This window comes from Ictalurus furcatus, chromosome 25 (genome assembly GCF_023375685.1).
Source record: "Ictalurus furcatus strain D&B chromosome 25, Billie_1.0, whole genome shotgun sequence".
In the NCBI taxonomy this organism is placed as follows: domain Eukaryota; kingdom Metazoa; phylum Chordata; class Actinopteri; order Siluriformes; family Ictaluridae; genus Ictalurus; species Ictalurus furcatus.
The window spans coordinates 10,816,148-10,831,174 of NC_071279.1; the positions used below are offsets into that span (position 1 = coordinate 10,816,148).

At 41.6% G+C, this 15,027-nt stretch overlaps 1 protein-coding gene across 4 annotated transcripts; it reads right to left on the reverse strand.

Moving 5' to 3' along the window:
- Positions 1-166: 166 nt before the first annotated feature.
- Positions 167-13,534, reverse strand: scrn2 (secernin 2). 4 transcript variants are annotated; one of them, XM_053613667.1, is made up of 10 exons: positions 13,442-13,513; positions 11,193-11,295; positions 10,717-10,879; positions 10,128-10,309; positions 7,560-7,759; positions 4,914-5,129; positions 1,669-1,834; positions 1,309-1,480; positions 983-1,142; positions 167-564 (listed from the first exon to the last, which is right to left on the reverse strand). In XM_053613667.1, coding segments are annotated over exons 2-9 (1,251 nt in total). In that variant the 5' UTR covers positions 11,195-11,295; positions 13,442-13,513; the 3' UTR covers positions 167-564; positions 983-992. The 4 variants fall into 4 exon arrangements, with proteins under 4 accessions (XP_053469642.1, XP_053469643.1, XP_053469640.1 ...); XM_053613668.1 differs by lacking the exon at positions 11,193-11,295 and having other exon boundaries at positions 13,442-13,534; XM_053613665.1 differs by lacking the exon at positions 13,442-13,513 and having other exon boundaries at positions 11,193-11,745.
- Positions 13,535-15,027: the final 1,493 nt, after the last annotated feature.

A 15,027-nucleotide genomic window follows, 5' to 3' on the forward strand; every position in this document is an offset into this window, starting at 1 on the left:
CTGATCCTACTCTCCTGTTTCAGATAATCACTGTGCTTGATTAGCTCGATCAGGTCTGCTGGAACTGAATACAGCAGGAACCGAGATCGTAGGAAAGTATCGGCAATCGCTGATATATGCTGTACCACATGGTAGATATGCCAGTGAATAAGCAAAGCAGCAGAAATCCAGTGTAAAGTTGTTATCTTTATTCACATTCTCCTCTGAGGACCAGCCAGGCAGCCGACTCCTCGTGAACGTGCACAGAAATGATCAGAGTACGTCTCCGCTATTCTTTTCTCACATACTCTATTCTCTACACACACACCTTAGTAATCCATCACTTACTCATTAATGTGGTGCGTATAGTACATGACCGCCTGGTGCGACAATTACACATGATTATGGGGCATGAACATCTAGTACCTGTTTTATACAGTTACACTTAATGTAGTGGCATGTTAACAGACATCACGATGTGTTGCATTGCTTCGGGAGAGCTAAGTGAGGTGTATCGGAGCAGACAGGCTGGTCCCGTCCCTCTCCGGAGCAGATCAGCAAGCACTAGCGACATTCACACGACAACTGCAAAACAGCAGAAACAGCAGCATGTTAAAGGCGGTAGCTGTAGTTCTGTCCAAATGTTTCACCACTCTTTTTTTTTTCTTTTCTACTGATTCTACTGTTACTACTGTTATGTCAAGAATGCAAAATAGCTCTGAGCAGTCATGGCTTACATCCAAGTTTGCCAGATTATCTGTATGCTAGTATGCTGATTAATGTTTTTCTCCCACATTTGGTCTACAAATAACTGACACAGCAGAAACTCAGAGCTTTCTGGCTTCTCCATATTGGTGCAGCAGCGGGTCAAAGTATCGTAATTGCTAGATGTTGTTCAACTTTGTATGATGATCCTATAATTATTTAGCTCTGTTAAGCAGCAGGGTTAAGCACCCCTGCTTCATAGTAACTGACCGGCAGTTTGGAAAGTGTATATATTTACCTGCTCTGCCTCACTGGTAGAACTTTATCTCTGTGTCCACGCAGTCGAAGAAGAGATCGCCGAGCTCCTGGCCCTCCACCTCCCCCCTGAGCATGGCTTCAATCTCCTGCAGACACTGGGACTCTAAGAAGCGCATAGTCTCCTGTAGAGACACTCCATCCTGAGTCACCAACACACACACACACACACAAACACACTTAATGACCATGCAAATGGAAGCAAATTATCGCTTTACTTTGGCTTAATGCACTGCTTCATCTTGTTCTCATAATCTGCATCTCTGAGGAATCAGAAACATGTTCCCAGTTCAGGATATGACTTCTCACCGGATTTGCCTCCACAGCAGCCTGGTGAGCACGGTAAAGCTCGTGCTTCCTGTCCACCTGACGCTGGAATCGAGGCAGAGTCTTCACAGGATCATCTGAACCATACTGTGGAGACATCACCATAGTAACGGGGCGAATGCTCTCCGAGAAGATGAACGGCTTGAAAACAGACCTGTAGGGTTAGGAAGGCTACGGTGAAACATCCTCATGGGATAAACTGTAAGAACTGAACATAAAGCAACCTCAGCTTGAACTAACACAGGTTATGAGCAATATCACTATTAACATGGAGCGCTGCTACAGAAATGCTGTTATTAGCATCATTAGCAGAATGGTGTGAAGTATTCTTGAGACAGCAACCTGGAGGGATCTGGGGTGGCAGTGAAGAAGTGAATGCAGGGCATGCTGGGATCTCGTGGGAGGATGGAAACCATGCTGCCTGTGGTGCGGAAACCTGCTGAATCCATGCAGATGCCGCTGGGCTTGTCCCTCAGGATGCTCATCATCACCTCTGCCGTTACAGAGCCTGCAGACGCGCGCGCGCGCACACACACACGCACACACGCACACACGCACACAGAGACACACGGGATGACACACGCACGGACATGGACACGGACACACACGGACATACATGGATATACACGGACACGCACGGGGAAACAAACACACAGGGACACAGGGACACACACGGATGGAAATGGACACGGACACGGACACATGCACGGGGATGGACACACATGCACGGGGACACACACGGACACACACGGACATGGACACACAGGGACACAGACACATACAGAAAGGGACGGACAAACGGACACGCAAAGACAAACGGGGACACGCACACGAACACACACGTGGACACATACGGGGACACACACACATGGACATGCACGGGGACACACACAGACACGTACGGGGACACATACGGGGACACGCATGGGGACACGCATGGGAACACATGCATTTTAGAACACAGTCTGCATGTATGATGCAAGAAAAATATCAATCAGGAGAGGATTACAAAAAAATTTCAAGGCATTGGATATAACATGGAACACTGTAAAGACAATAATCCACAAGTGAAGAAAATATGGCATGACAGCGACACTACTAAGAACAGGACATCCCTCTAAAATTGATGAGAACTGGTCAGGGAGGCTGCCAAGAGGCCTACAGCAACATTACAAGAACTGCAGCAATTTCTGGCAAGTACTGATGCTCCCTACATGTGACAACAATCTCCCGAATTCGTCATATCGCTGGGCTATGGGGTAGGGTGGCAAGACAGAAGCCTTTTTTAAACCAAAAAAAAATACATTAAAAAATACATCCAATCTCCCAAAACCATGAGGAATATTGTGTTAGTGTGTTATGGTCTGATGAGACCAAAGGTGAACTTTTTGGCCATAATTCCTAAAGATACAGTATCTCACAAAAGTGAGTACACCCCTCACATTTTTGTAAATATTTGATTATATCTTTTCATGTGACAACACTGAAGAAATGACACTTTGCTACAATGCAAAGTAGTGAGTGTACAGCTTGTATAACAGTGTAAATTTGCTGTCCTCTCAAAATAACTCAACACACAGTCATTAATGTCTAAACCACTGGCAACAAAAGTGAGTACACCCCTAACTGAAAATGTCCAAATTGGGCCCAATTAGCCATTTTCCCTCCCCGGTGTCATGTGACTTGTTAGTGTTACAAGGTCTCACACTCCCTCATACTGGTCACTGGAAGTTCAACATGGCACTTCATGGCAAAGAACTCTCTGAGGATCTGAAAAAAAGAATTGTTGCTCTACATAAAGATGGCCTAGGCTATAAGAAGATTGCCAAGACCCTGACACTGAGCTGCAGCACAGTGGCCAAGACCATACAGCGGTTTAACAGGACAAGTTCCACTCAGAACAGGCCTCGCCATGGTTGACCAAAGAAGTTGAGTGCACGTGCTCAGCGTCATATCCAGAGGTTGTCTTTGGGAAATAGACGTATGAGTGCTGCCAGCATTGCTGCAGAGGTTGAAGGGGTGGGGGGTCAGCCTGTCAGTGCTCAGACCATACGCCGCACACTGCATCAAATTGGTCTGCATGGCTGTCGTCCCAGAAGGAAGCCTCTTCTAAAGATGATGCACAAGAAAGCCCACAAACAGTTTGCTGAAGACAAGCAGACTAAGGACATGGATTACTGGAACCATGTCCTGTGGTCTGATGAGACCAAGATAAACTTATTTGGTTCAGATGGTGTCAAGCGTGTGTGGTGGCAACCAGGTGAGGAGTACAAAGACAAGTGTGTCTTGCCTACAGTCAAGCATGGTGGTGGGAGTGTCATGGTCTGGGGCTGCATGAGTGTTGCCGGCACTGGGGAGCTACAGTTCATTGAGGGAACCAAGAATGCCAACATGTACTGTGACATACCGAAGCAGAGCATGATCCCCTCCCTTCGGCGACTGGGCTGCAGGGCAGTATTGCAGCATTATAATGACCCCAAACATACCTCCAAGATGACCACTGCCTTGCTAAAGAAGCTGAGGGTGAAGGTGATGGACTGGCCAAGCATGTCTCCAGACCTAAACCCTATTGAGCATCTGTGGGGCATCCTCAAATGGAAGGTGGAGGAGCACAAGGTCTCTAACATCCACCAGCTCCGTGATGTCGTCATGGAGGAGAGGAAGAGGACTCCAGTGGCAACCTGTGAAGCTCTGGTGAACTCCATGCCCAAGAGGGTTAAGGCAGTGCTGGAAAATAATGGTGGCCACACAAAATATTGACACTTTGGGCCCAATTTGGACATTTTCAGTTAGGGGTGTACTCACTTTTGTTGCCGGCGGTTTAGACATTAATGGCTGTGTGTGGAGTTATTTTGAGGGGACAGCAAATTTACACTGTTATACAAGCTGTACACTCACTACTTTACATTGCAGCAAAGTGTCATTTCTTCAGTGTTGTCACATGAAAAGACATAATCAAATATTTACAAAAATATGAGGGGTGTACTTACTTTTGTGAGATACTGTATGTTTGGCACAAAAAAAAAAAACACAGCACATCACCAAAACATCACCATCCATATGGGGAAGCATGGTGGTGGCAGCATCATACTTTGGGGCTGTTTTTTTTCGGCTATAACTAGGGCTTTAATCAGGATGGACGGAACAATGAATAGCTCCAAATACCAGTCAATTTTGGAACAAAACCGTAAGGCTTCTACTCAAACATTTAAGATGAAGAGGAATTTCACCTTTAAGCATGACAACGACCCAAAGCAAACCTTCAGATCAACAAAGGAATGGCTTCACCAAAACACGTTCAGGGTTTTGTAATGGCCCAGACCTAAATCCAATCAAAAACCTGTGGGGTGATCTTTATTTGTTATTTTTCTTTTCCCCTAAAACAATTCTTATTGTTTTTCACTTTAATTAACAGGTTAAAATTTCACTATAAATGTAGAAAAGGTTCTGACATGATTTATCTTGGTTTAATTTTTTTTACATCACAAAAACCTGCCATTTAACAGGGGTGTGTAGACTTTTTATATCCAATGTATATACAGTAACCTGTAAGTGAAATGTATAGAGGCTGGAAACAGCTCACGCACCATTGTGTTCCTGAAGCAGTGCCGTGCCGCCTTTATAACGCTGCTTGGCCAGTTCCATTCTAGCAGGGGGGTCGTCTGGGCTAAACGCTGCCGTGAAGCTAAACTCATCCTCTCCGTTCCACCAGCCCTGAGACTGAGCGCTACTGCGCAGCTCCGGATGCTCCGCAGAGATCACCGTGCCTATCGTCAGCTGGTTGGAGATGTTCTTCACTCCCTCTGGCAGAAAGAAAAAGGACATTGGTTTGTTTTCTGAATGTACAGATGTGTCACTCTGACTAGATCCAGAAGTTTCTCTGCACCACCAAGTACACTAGAGTTATTAAACAAATTATCAAATAATAATAATAATAATAATAATAATAATAATAATGAAAGGAAAGCATTCATCTAAGATCCAAGGAAAGAAATAAATTGAGAGGGTTAAAAATACATTTTAGTGGAGTTATGAGGTGGTGGTGTCCGCGATTGCTGAAAAGATTTTATATTTGGTGCCTTCATAAATGGTTTAAATGGTGTGCACAAAAACATGAAATTAAATAAAAAGGTTTAGAACAGTTTCAGTGGAGGAAAAGGTGTAATTTATGCATAAAACAGTTACGAAAGTGTTCTCTTGTGCTCTGATGAAAACAAGAGTAAATTAATGAAGTATATTAAATTAAACATTTAATTAAAATTTTATTTAAAAAATGTAATTAAACATTTAATTCTAGGCAACTTTATTATTGACTTATGTAAAAAAAAATCTATATTTAAAACTAAAATTAAAAGTAAAATTATAATTAAATAGTTTTTGTTGACATGTAAAAAAAACATTAAATGAAATTTAAAAAAATTAATTCAATATCACTTAATTTTAAGCAGCTTTTTTTTTTATTGACTTATGTAAAGCCAAATGTAAGTCACTGGAACAATATTAGTCCAGGAGTGTGCATTAGTCTTCAAAAAAAAAACAAAAAACTATCTATCTATAGTATAAAAATTAAAGTTAAAATAAAGTAAAATGTTTCCCCTCTTTATTGTTGTCTGTTACACTGCTGTACTTAAAATATCATGCAAATGTATTGTGGTGTGAGAAATATGAACACTGCAAAAACAAGTGAAATTACATCAAATTTATCTACCATTTCCTATTAGGAGATTATTCTAAATCAAATATAAGGTTATTCATCCTGCTTTTAGATGCCTTTACTTGTTCCATGCTCGTTCAATTGGCAGATCATTTTGCTTCTTTCTAAAAAAATAAATGCTTACAATTATTATCTACAGAACAAGCTTAAAATGAGTAAAAGCTGTTTTAGAAGTAAATTTATAACTCGTATTACTCCAATCAGCTCACATTACTCCAACCCTGTCTGAACTGCATTGGCTACCGGTTTCATTTCGCATTTAATATAAAATAATCCTGCTCACATTTAAATCACTTCCCGGTTTGGCACCTTTCGATCTTAGTGCACTGCTTCTCTCCTACATCTCGCCCCGCTCTTTCTGATCCTCTGGGCTTGGACTTCTCTCTGTCCCTAGCTTTCGTCTCTCAACCACGGGTGGCAGGTCTTTCAGTGTTGTAGCACCTAAAATCTGGAATTCTCTCACTCTTCGCAGCATTGCATCCATCTGAGTTCAAATCTAAACTTAAAACTTTAAAACGTATCTGTTTTCTCAGCGTTATCTGTTCTAATCTGTTATAATGCATTTATAGTCACATCTCAGTGACTATAAATGCATAAAGAAAATTTCTTTTCTGTTTGGGTGCTCATTGTTTTTCACATTGTGTGCTTGTCCATGATTGTTCATTGTTTATCTATCATTGTATTGTAAAGCATCCCTGAGCCCTGGAAAGGGCTATATAAATTAAACATATTATTATTATTATTATTGTTATATATGTGGTTTACTGTAATCATATAATAGGAAATACTAGATCACTATTTTCAAGATATTTTCTTGTCTGCATCTATTTGTGAGCAACAGAGTCAGCAATTGCTGTCAAGTACGCCGACATTATTAAGTGCAATTACGTTTTTCTACCACTAGCGCTTTCTGCATGCACGGAGACAGTAGTAGCTGTAAATATACAGACATCCACACGCACGTCAATGACTTGATAAATCACTACATACTTTCATATGCATGGAAATAAAAGTTTACACACAAAACTATCCATACGCACGGTTGATAAATGAGTCTCCTGGTTTGTAATTTGTAATCAGCTCATGTTTAGCAGGCTGAATTGTCTCAATAAGGGGGAGCTATTAGCACTTAAATAGCTTTTGTGTTCTTTACTGAAAGGGAGGATACTGGTGGTGCTGAGCGTCAATAACACTAAGCTGTAGAACTCTCTCACTGATGGGGAAAAAAAAACAGATGTGAATAAAACTATTACCTTCACTGTTATCAAATGTAACAGACAGCAAATCTTAAACGTTTAGAGAAAAGATGCTGTAGGGAGCATATTGTCGTCATGGTGCAGATTCACACCAATTCAATCTCTTTGATTTACTGAGTAGTTACTCAACAGAGGAATCAACGGTATTAGTACATTTATTTGTACGATAAAGCAGATATCTTAATGCTAAAAAAAAATAAAAAAATAAAAACTTCAGGTCGGATGTCTTAATAAAGGAAGCAGAACGGCAATTGATCTCTGACCTGTGATTTTCTGAGCAGCCCAGAGTTTCCCAGCAGTCTCGAGGACCCAGGCTTCTTGGCGATCAGCCAGCAGGAAGGTATTCTGGTAGCTGAAGTGTTCAGGATCCTCTCTGCATGCTCCACCCTGACCATACTGTTGTAGCAGCTCCGTGATCACACACAGAGCAGCCCACGCACTGTCACCACGCTCCAGAGCCAAACTGAGCACACACACACACACAGTACACAAATTTTATTCTCCGTTCTTACACACCTAACCTACAGCTGAGGCGAAGGGTTTATATACACCTAGGCTAAAGACATTCAAACTGGGATTTTCACACCTCCACACATTTCATAGTAGTGTGAAACAGATTTATTCTAACTTTCATTTACTATATCAGATTTGTAGTGAAGGGCAGCACAGTGGCTCAGTGGTTAACACGTTTGCCTCACACCTGCGGGGTTGGAGTTTCAAATCCCATCTCCGCCCTGTGTTAGCGGAATTTGCATGTTCTCCCCATGCTTCAGGAGTTTCCTCTGGGTACTCTGGTTTCCTCCTCCAGTCCAAAGACATGAGTTGTAGGCTGATTGGTATTTCCAAATTGTCCATAGTGTGTGAATGTGTGTGTTACTGTGCCCTGCGATAGGCTGGCACCCCGTCCAGGGTGTCCCCCGCCTTGTGTCCCGATTACCCTGGAATAAACTCCAGGCTCCCTACGTGACCCTGTGTAGGGTAAGTGGTACAGAAAATGGATGGATGGATTTTCAGTGGGTCACAAGTTTACATGCATTTTGTCAATATTTGGTAGCATTGCCTTTTAATTGCTTTACTTAAATAAAATCAAGCAGAACACCAGTAGTATGTCCGAATTCTCAGTAAGTGAGAATTACCCGGATGGCGTACTGCTTCCGGCGAGATTTTGCAGTGTGCAACCAACAAAATCCCACACTGCAACGGGAATGGTGCGGACGAGCTCAGAAAAAAAAATGGCGGAAGACAGCGTGTCAGCTCTTTTTAAGTATTAAACCTTGGTTAAACAGGACTTGTTTAACAATACCTGAATAAATTGTTACCTTGTTGAAGGTTTAAACAAGAAAACCAAGAAAACGGCAACGAATTTACCTCAGCCTGTTAACCCCGCCCACATTAAATTACTAATTCAGTTAACTTCCTTAATCTGGTGGTCCCTTTAAGATTTTTGTGTTTATGATGACGTTAAAGGTCACATAGTATGCCCGGGATTGTATTCATACTACACACACACACACACATCTGTGCAGTAGGTACTGTCACGGTACACGATTTCGGACGCAGCGTCCGACTCTACAAAACAGTGTCACAGCTGCACTCCCAATTAACTCCTAATTACAAATATTGGCCAATCAGGAACTTCTAAAAGCCATTAAATCAATTTCTGGAATCTTCCATACTGTTTGAAGAGACAGTCACTTGGTGTAGGTAAACTTTTGACCCACTGGAAATTTTTGAGATGTTTGAGTGAAATTCTAACCCTTTTGACCTCAACTGTAACCACACAAAGTTTATACAATGTGTTACATCCAGGGACATGTACTGTAGGTTGTTGCATTGTCTTGTGTATGTGCTGTCCCTATATTTCCCTAGAAGTTTATCATCTCTGCTACAGTATATATACTTTTCAAATACTCTGTTCAGTCCGCACCTGGACTGCAGTGCCATGTGTATATGATATAAATCTGAAAAAAGATACAGCATGGAGAGATATTCCTTTCTTTCCTGACCTTGGGCATGCTGTTACGTGGGTTTTCTGTTTTCAGCTGTGATACTGTAGCAGTTTAAACATGTAGTTTGTTATAAGTCTAAACAGTGTAAGCAGATTGTTGTGGGGAGGCCTGTCGGTACTTGCTATCATTTTATTTGAGGAATTGTTAAGCTTTTCTCATTTTTCTGTTGTTCTTTAATCTTTATTAGTTTCCTTTTTGAGTTGTAATTTTGGTCCTGCCCACTCCTGAAGCAATTATTAATTGCTCCTATTTTCTTTTCTTTTCTGACCACCGCAGTACAGGTGTTTCTCAAAAAACTTGAATATCGTGGAAAAGTTTGTTTTTTTCCCCATAATTTAATTCAAAAAGTGAGACTTTCATATATTCTAGATTCATTACAGATAAAGTGAAATATTTCGAGCCTATTTTTGTTTTAATCTTGATGATTACGGTTTACAGCTCATGAAAATCAAAAAAACAGTATCTCAAAATATCAGAATAAAGAATTTTCATTCATGCCACCATATGAAAATGAATAAATAAATTAAAGACAAAAAAAAAAAAAAAGAATTTTCATTCATGCCACGGTCAAAGTCACAGAGATCACACTGTTCCCTCATTCTGAAGATTGAACATTAACTTAAGCTCCTGACCTGTACCTGCATGATTTTATGCACTATGCTGCTGCCACATGATTGGAAAACTGCATGACAAGCAGGTGTACAGATGTAATATATGTACTGTATGTGTTTTTAATTAAGAAATGTATTATTCCATCATAAATAATTAAAGACCCAAGATGATAAAATAAAAAAATAAAAAAAAACACATGGTAGGACTCACCGAACCAGGTCCATACCGAGCAGCGCATCCTCCTGATTTACAGGTTCACGGGTCCACACGGCCTCATTCCCAATACACACGCCGTGTTCGTTGGCTCCCATCTCAGCCCCCCACAGCCAGGCGGGTCTGCTCAGCACTACCGCATGCGTCTGCTCCACTTGAGGGATTGAGATGTATGTGCACTGGAGGGGAAATGTAAGGACTGATCAGTCACCCATCTGTATTTACAGATTTGTTCCCCACACCCTGTTCTGTCCTCACATTGCACATATGTAGTATTTTATAGTATAAAAGAAAGCAAAGAAATAGTTCATGTTGAGTTAAATATACAGTATACTGCAATTTAACATTAGCGTCAACATGAGCAGTTCCCCATAGTGTTTAGTGATCTCCTCGCAGTGTATTCGGCTGCTTTATGTCATTGCATGAGCAACAACTCGAAAAGAAGAGAAGGATAACTTCAGATGTGAGAAGAAGCATGTGTTAATCCTCACCCTTCAACCTGGGTAGATGTAGCATGGTAGACGAGATCGTACAAATTAAGAAATGTTATCATGCGGCATGCAAAGCGGAAAAAGGATCCACTTACCTCCACTGTGGCACCAGGGCCGTGGGAGACAGCAGGGTAGTAAACCACTTCCTGCACCTCATCCCTTGGTCGATCCGAATTCTTACCAAATATCACATGGTCGAATTTAGAACCGGGTGGCAGAGATACAAAACAGTCACATGACTGGGGTGGTTCAGCCATCCTGAAATAAAATCAACAAACTGAGTAAACACAACCATCTAAAACCATGATAATAAACTGGCACCGCTGCGTATAATAGGAGTAATTAAGTACACACACGCGCCACCTTCTCACAAATTAAACACTCCAGCAATTCATGCATGACATGACTGAGGTCGGTGATAAAATTCATGCAAACCAGATTTTCATATTAAAATTATTATTATTTTCATAAAGAGAAAATAGCGTGTTATTCCATTTATTTCACAGCAATCTGCCAAAGATTAAAAATTTATTAATGAACGACACGTCACACATTTTAAACATTTAGTTACATTTAATGTTGCGGAATGTCCCAAGACGAGCTAGGTCCTCTCATCGCTTATGATATAGCAGCTGTGAACATGGGTTCCCTCACCAACCTCTCTTGAATTCTCTCTGTTGAAGTTAATAAGACAAAAAAGTGGCTTGACAAGGTTTGGAGTAAACTCCTCTGTACTGAAAACTCTCTTATGAACTGTTACAAAGTGCTGACACTCGAGACTCCTTCCATAAATGTTACATAAATGTTTCCTAACAGAGAACTGCATCATATCAATGATTATATGTTTTCCTTTGTTAAATAACAGGCCAGGAAGAAAAGCCAAAACTCAATTAGTCTCGGATCATTTTAGCGCTTATGGTATAACATTAGACCCTCTAACTCACTCTCTCATTACTCTCTCATTTGTTTTGCTTACACTCTCACTCTCTCCCTCCTGATTGGCCAAAGCTCCTGCCAGTCACAATGTAGCCAGACTTCTCTCAGCTTGGGCACAATGACATTTGGCATATCTGAGCTGGGATATGACATATGAGAACAAATTCCACCAATCCCACCAAATCAGACCTGTCACCCCTGACCCTACATTCACAACAGCAAAGCAAGAATGTGACAAGTGACATTTGAACTGAGATTTTCTTGATTCCATGCAAATGAAGTATGATGACAGCAATTATTCATCTGCGAGTTCAATCTGGTGACTCAGAGTAGGATGTATGGATTCAGCAGAACAATCTAGGATTACAGTTAGGCACCTTTGCCCTTACATAGACACTAGCCTTTAGAAATACACTATATAGCCAAAAGTTTGTGGACACATGACCAAATCACCCATTCTTCCCCAAACTGTTGCTCCAAAGTTAGAAGCACACAATTGTATATAATGTCTTTTTTATGCTGTAGCTGGGGTTTCAAACCCCGCCTCTGCCCGGTATGCACGGAGTTAGCGTGTTCTCCCCGTACTTCGGGTACACCGGTTTCCTCCCCAGTCCAAAAACATGCACTGTATGCTGACTGGCATTCTCAAATTTTCAACAGTGTGTGAATGTGTATACAATTGTTCCCTATAATGGATTGGCAACCAGTCCAGTGTGTCCCCTGCCTTGTGCCCCGAACTACCTGGGAAAAACTCCAGACTCCCGCGACCCTGTCTAGGATGAGCGGTACAGAATATAGATGGATGGCTGGATGGATGGAACTAAGAGGCTCAAACCTGTTCCAGCACGACAAATGTCCCTGTTCGCAAAGCGAGCTCCATGAAGACACGGTTTTCCAAGGTTGGAATGGATGAACTCGCATGTCTTGCACAGAACCCTGACCTCAACCCCACTGAACACCTTCTACACCCCAGATCTCCTCACCCAACAATACGTACAATGCTCTTGCATCTGAATGAACACAAATCCCCACAGCCACACTCCAAAATCTAGTGGAACGTCTTCCCAGAAACGTGGAGCTTATTATAACAGCAAACCTGGAAATCTGGGATGTTCTCCAAGCACGTATGGGTGTGATGTTCAGGTGTGTACAACATTTTAGCCATATAGTCTATAATACTGTACTGAACATGAAGGTTAACTAGGAGAGTCAGAGCACCAAGATGATCAAATTCAGTAGGATTACACCATATAGACACCATTTACTGACTAATTCACAAGCAGAGTTAACATTCAAACCTCAGGTTTCATCCATCCATCATTTCACCTGTTATAGTTTTCAGAAATACCCAGTGGTCCTCTGGAGTTCACTTCTTTCCTCTGGTGTAAGATGAATATTGATGGATTTCGATTTAAATGATATATAGAAGATTTAGGAATAGACCATTTCTAAAATGCCAACCCAAAAACAAAGTCTTGCTAGTGCATTTTATACCTTTTTCTGTCACAATAGAGTGTTTGTTACTGACCACAACACGGATGTGTCCGAGTGACGGAGATTAGACACCGGTATCAGACACCGTTAATTCTACACTCGAGGCTTATCGGCTAAACCTCAACCAACAGCACAGACAAATGAAAACCTGCTAAAGCGTCAAATACACCTGTCACAGCTAAACGAGGAGTTTAGACACGACAGTGTTTGGGTTTGTCATTTAAACGGCCTGTTTTGTTTTGTTTTCTCTAATCCGCGTCATCCCAAAGCAAACACCCTGAAGAACATAAACACGTCGCCCACAGTGCACGAGCTGTTTTCATTGTCTGTGAGGTGTCCAACAAATTCCGGAAAGGTTACGCATTAAATGAATGAAGTTTGTTTTTTTACCTTATTATTTTTATTTTTTTTTAAAAGGTGGAGGTCCGGCAGCAAGCAGGTAAAAAGAAAAAAAGCAGGGATCTGGCTGGCAACCTGCTACTGAAGTGGTGTCAAAATAAAAGCCACCTAACGGCTAGTTGTCAAGATGTGAAACGTCGGTTGGAACTGTTAGAAATGAAATCTTCAGCGTTAAGTAAGGAATAAATCATGACAGGGTGTGCTGTTATAGGAAAATAATCAGTGAGTGGTGTGATGTGATGCAGAGAGCCATTACCACTAAGAAGTTCCAATAACATGTCCTGGAGGCTTCATTATTTGTTTGTTTGTTTGTTTTTACTGATTCAGCGACACATCATGCTTTTAATTGTTTGTAGTTCAAGTTCCTGTTATCCTGTTATCACTTACACTCATGGAGGACTTTATTAGGAACACTATACTAATATTGGGTACGGCCTCCCTTTGCTCAATTCTTCGTGTCATGGATTCTAGAAGATGTTGGAAACTGGTCCATGTTGACATGATTGCATCACACAGTTCCTGCAGATTTTTCCGGTGCACTTTCTTGCTGTGAATCTCCCGTTCTTCTACATCCCAAAGGTGTTCGGTTGGATTCAGGTCGGGTGACTGGGAAGGCCGCTGCAGAACACTGAACGAACATTGTCATGTCCATGAAACTAGTTTGAGACAAGTTTTGCTTTGTGACACGGTGCATCATCATGCTGGAAGTAGCCATTAGAAGATGAGTAAATTGTGGCCATGAAGGGATGCACATGGTCAGCAACAATATTCAAATAGACTGTGGCATTCAAGTGATGATTCATTGATATTAACAGGCCCAAAGTGTGCCAAGAAAACATTCCATACACCATCACACCACCTCCACCAGCCTGGACTGTTGACACATTTTACATTTACAGCATTCAGCAGACGCCTTTATCCAGAGACACTTACATTTCTCTCATTTATACAGCTGAACAGTTGAGCCTTGCACAAGGGCCCCACAGTGACAGCTCAGCAGTCCTGAGATTTGAACTCATAACCTTCCTATCAGTAATCCAACATCTTAACAACTGGGCAATCACTACAGGTACATGACAGGTTGAGTTCATGGATTCATGCTGTTGGCACCAAATTCTGACCCTATCATCTGACCCTATCATCAGCACAAATTGAGATTCATCAGACTAGGCTACATTTTTCCAGTCTGTAACTGTCCAGTTTTCAACTGCCTCAGCTTTCTGTTCTTAACTAACAGAATTGGAACCCGACGTGCTTTTCTGCTGATGTAGCCCATCAGCCTCAAGGTTCGGCGTGTTGTGCATTCTGAGATGCTTTTCTACTCAATACAATTGTACAGAGGGGTTATCTGAGTTAGTGTAGTCTTTCTGTTAGCTTGTAAAAGCCTGGCCATTCAGCATCGACCTCTCTCTCAACAAGGCGTTTCCATCTGCAGAAAGGCTACTCACTGGATGCTTTTTCTTTATTGTACCATCCTAAGCAAATCCAGCATGATAATGCCCCTGTGCACAAACTGAGCTCCATGAAGACATGGTGTGTTAAGGTTGGACTGGAAGAACTCGAGTGTCCTGCACAGA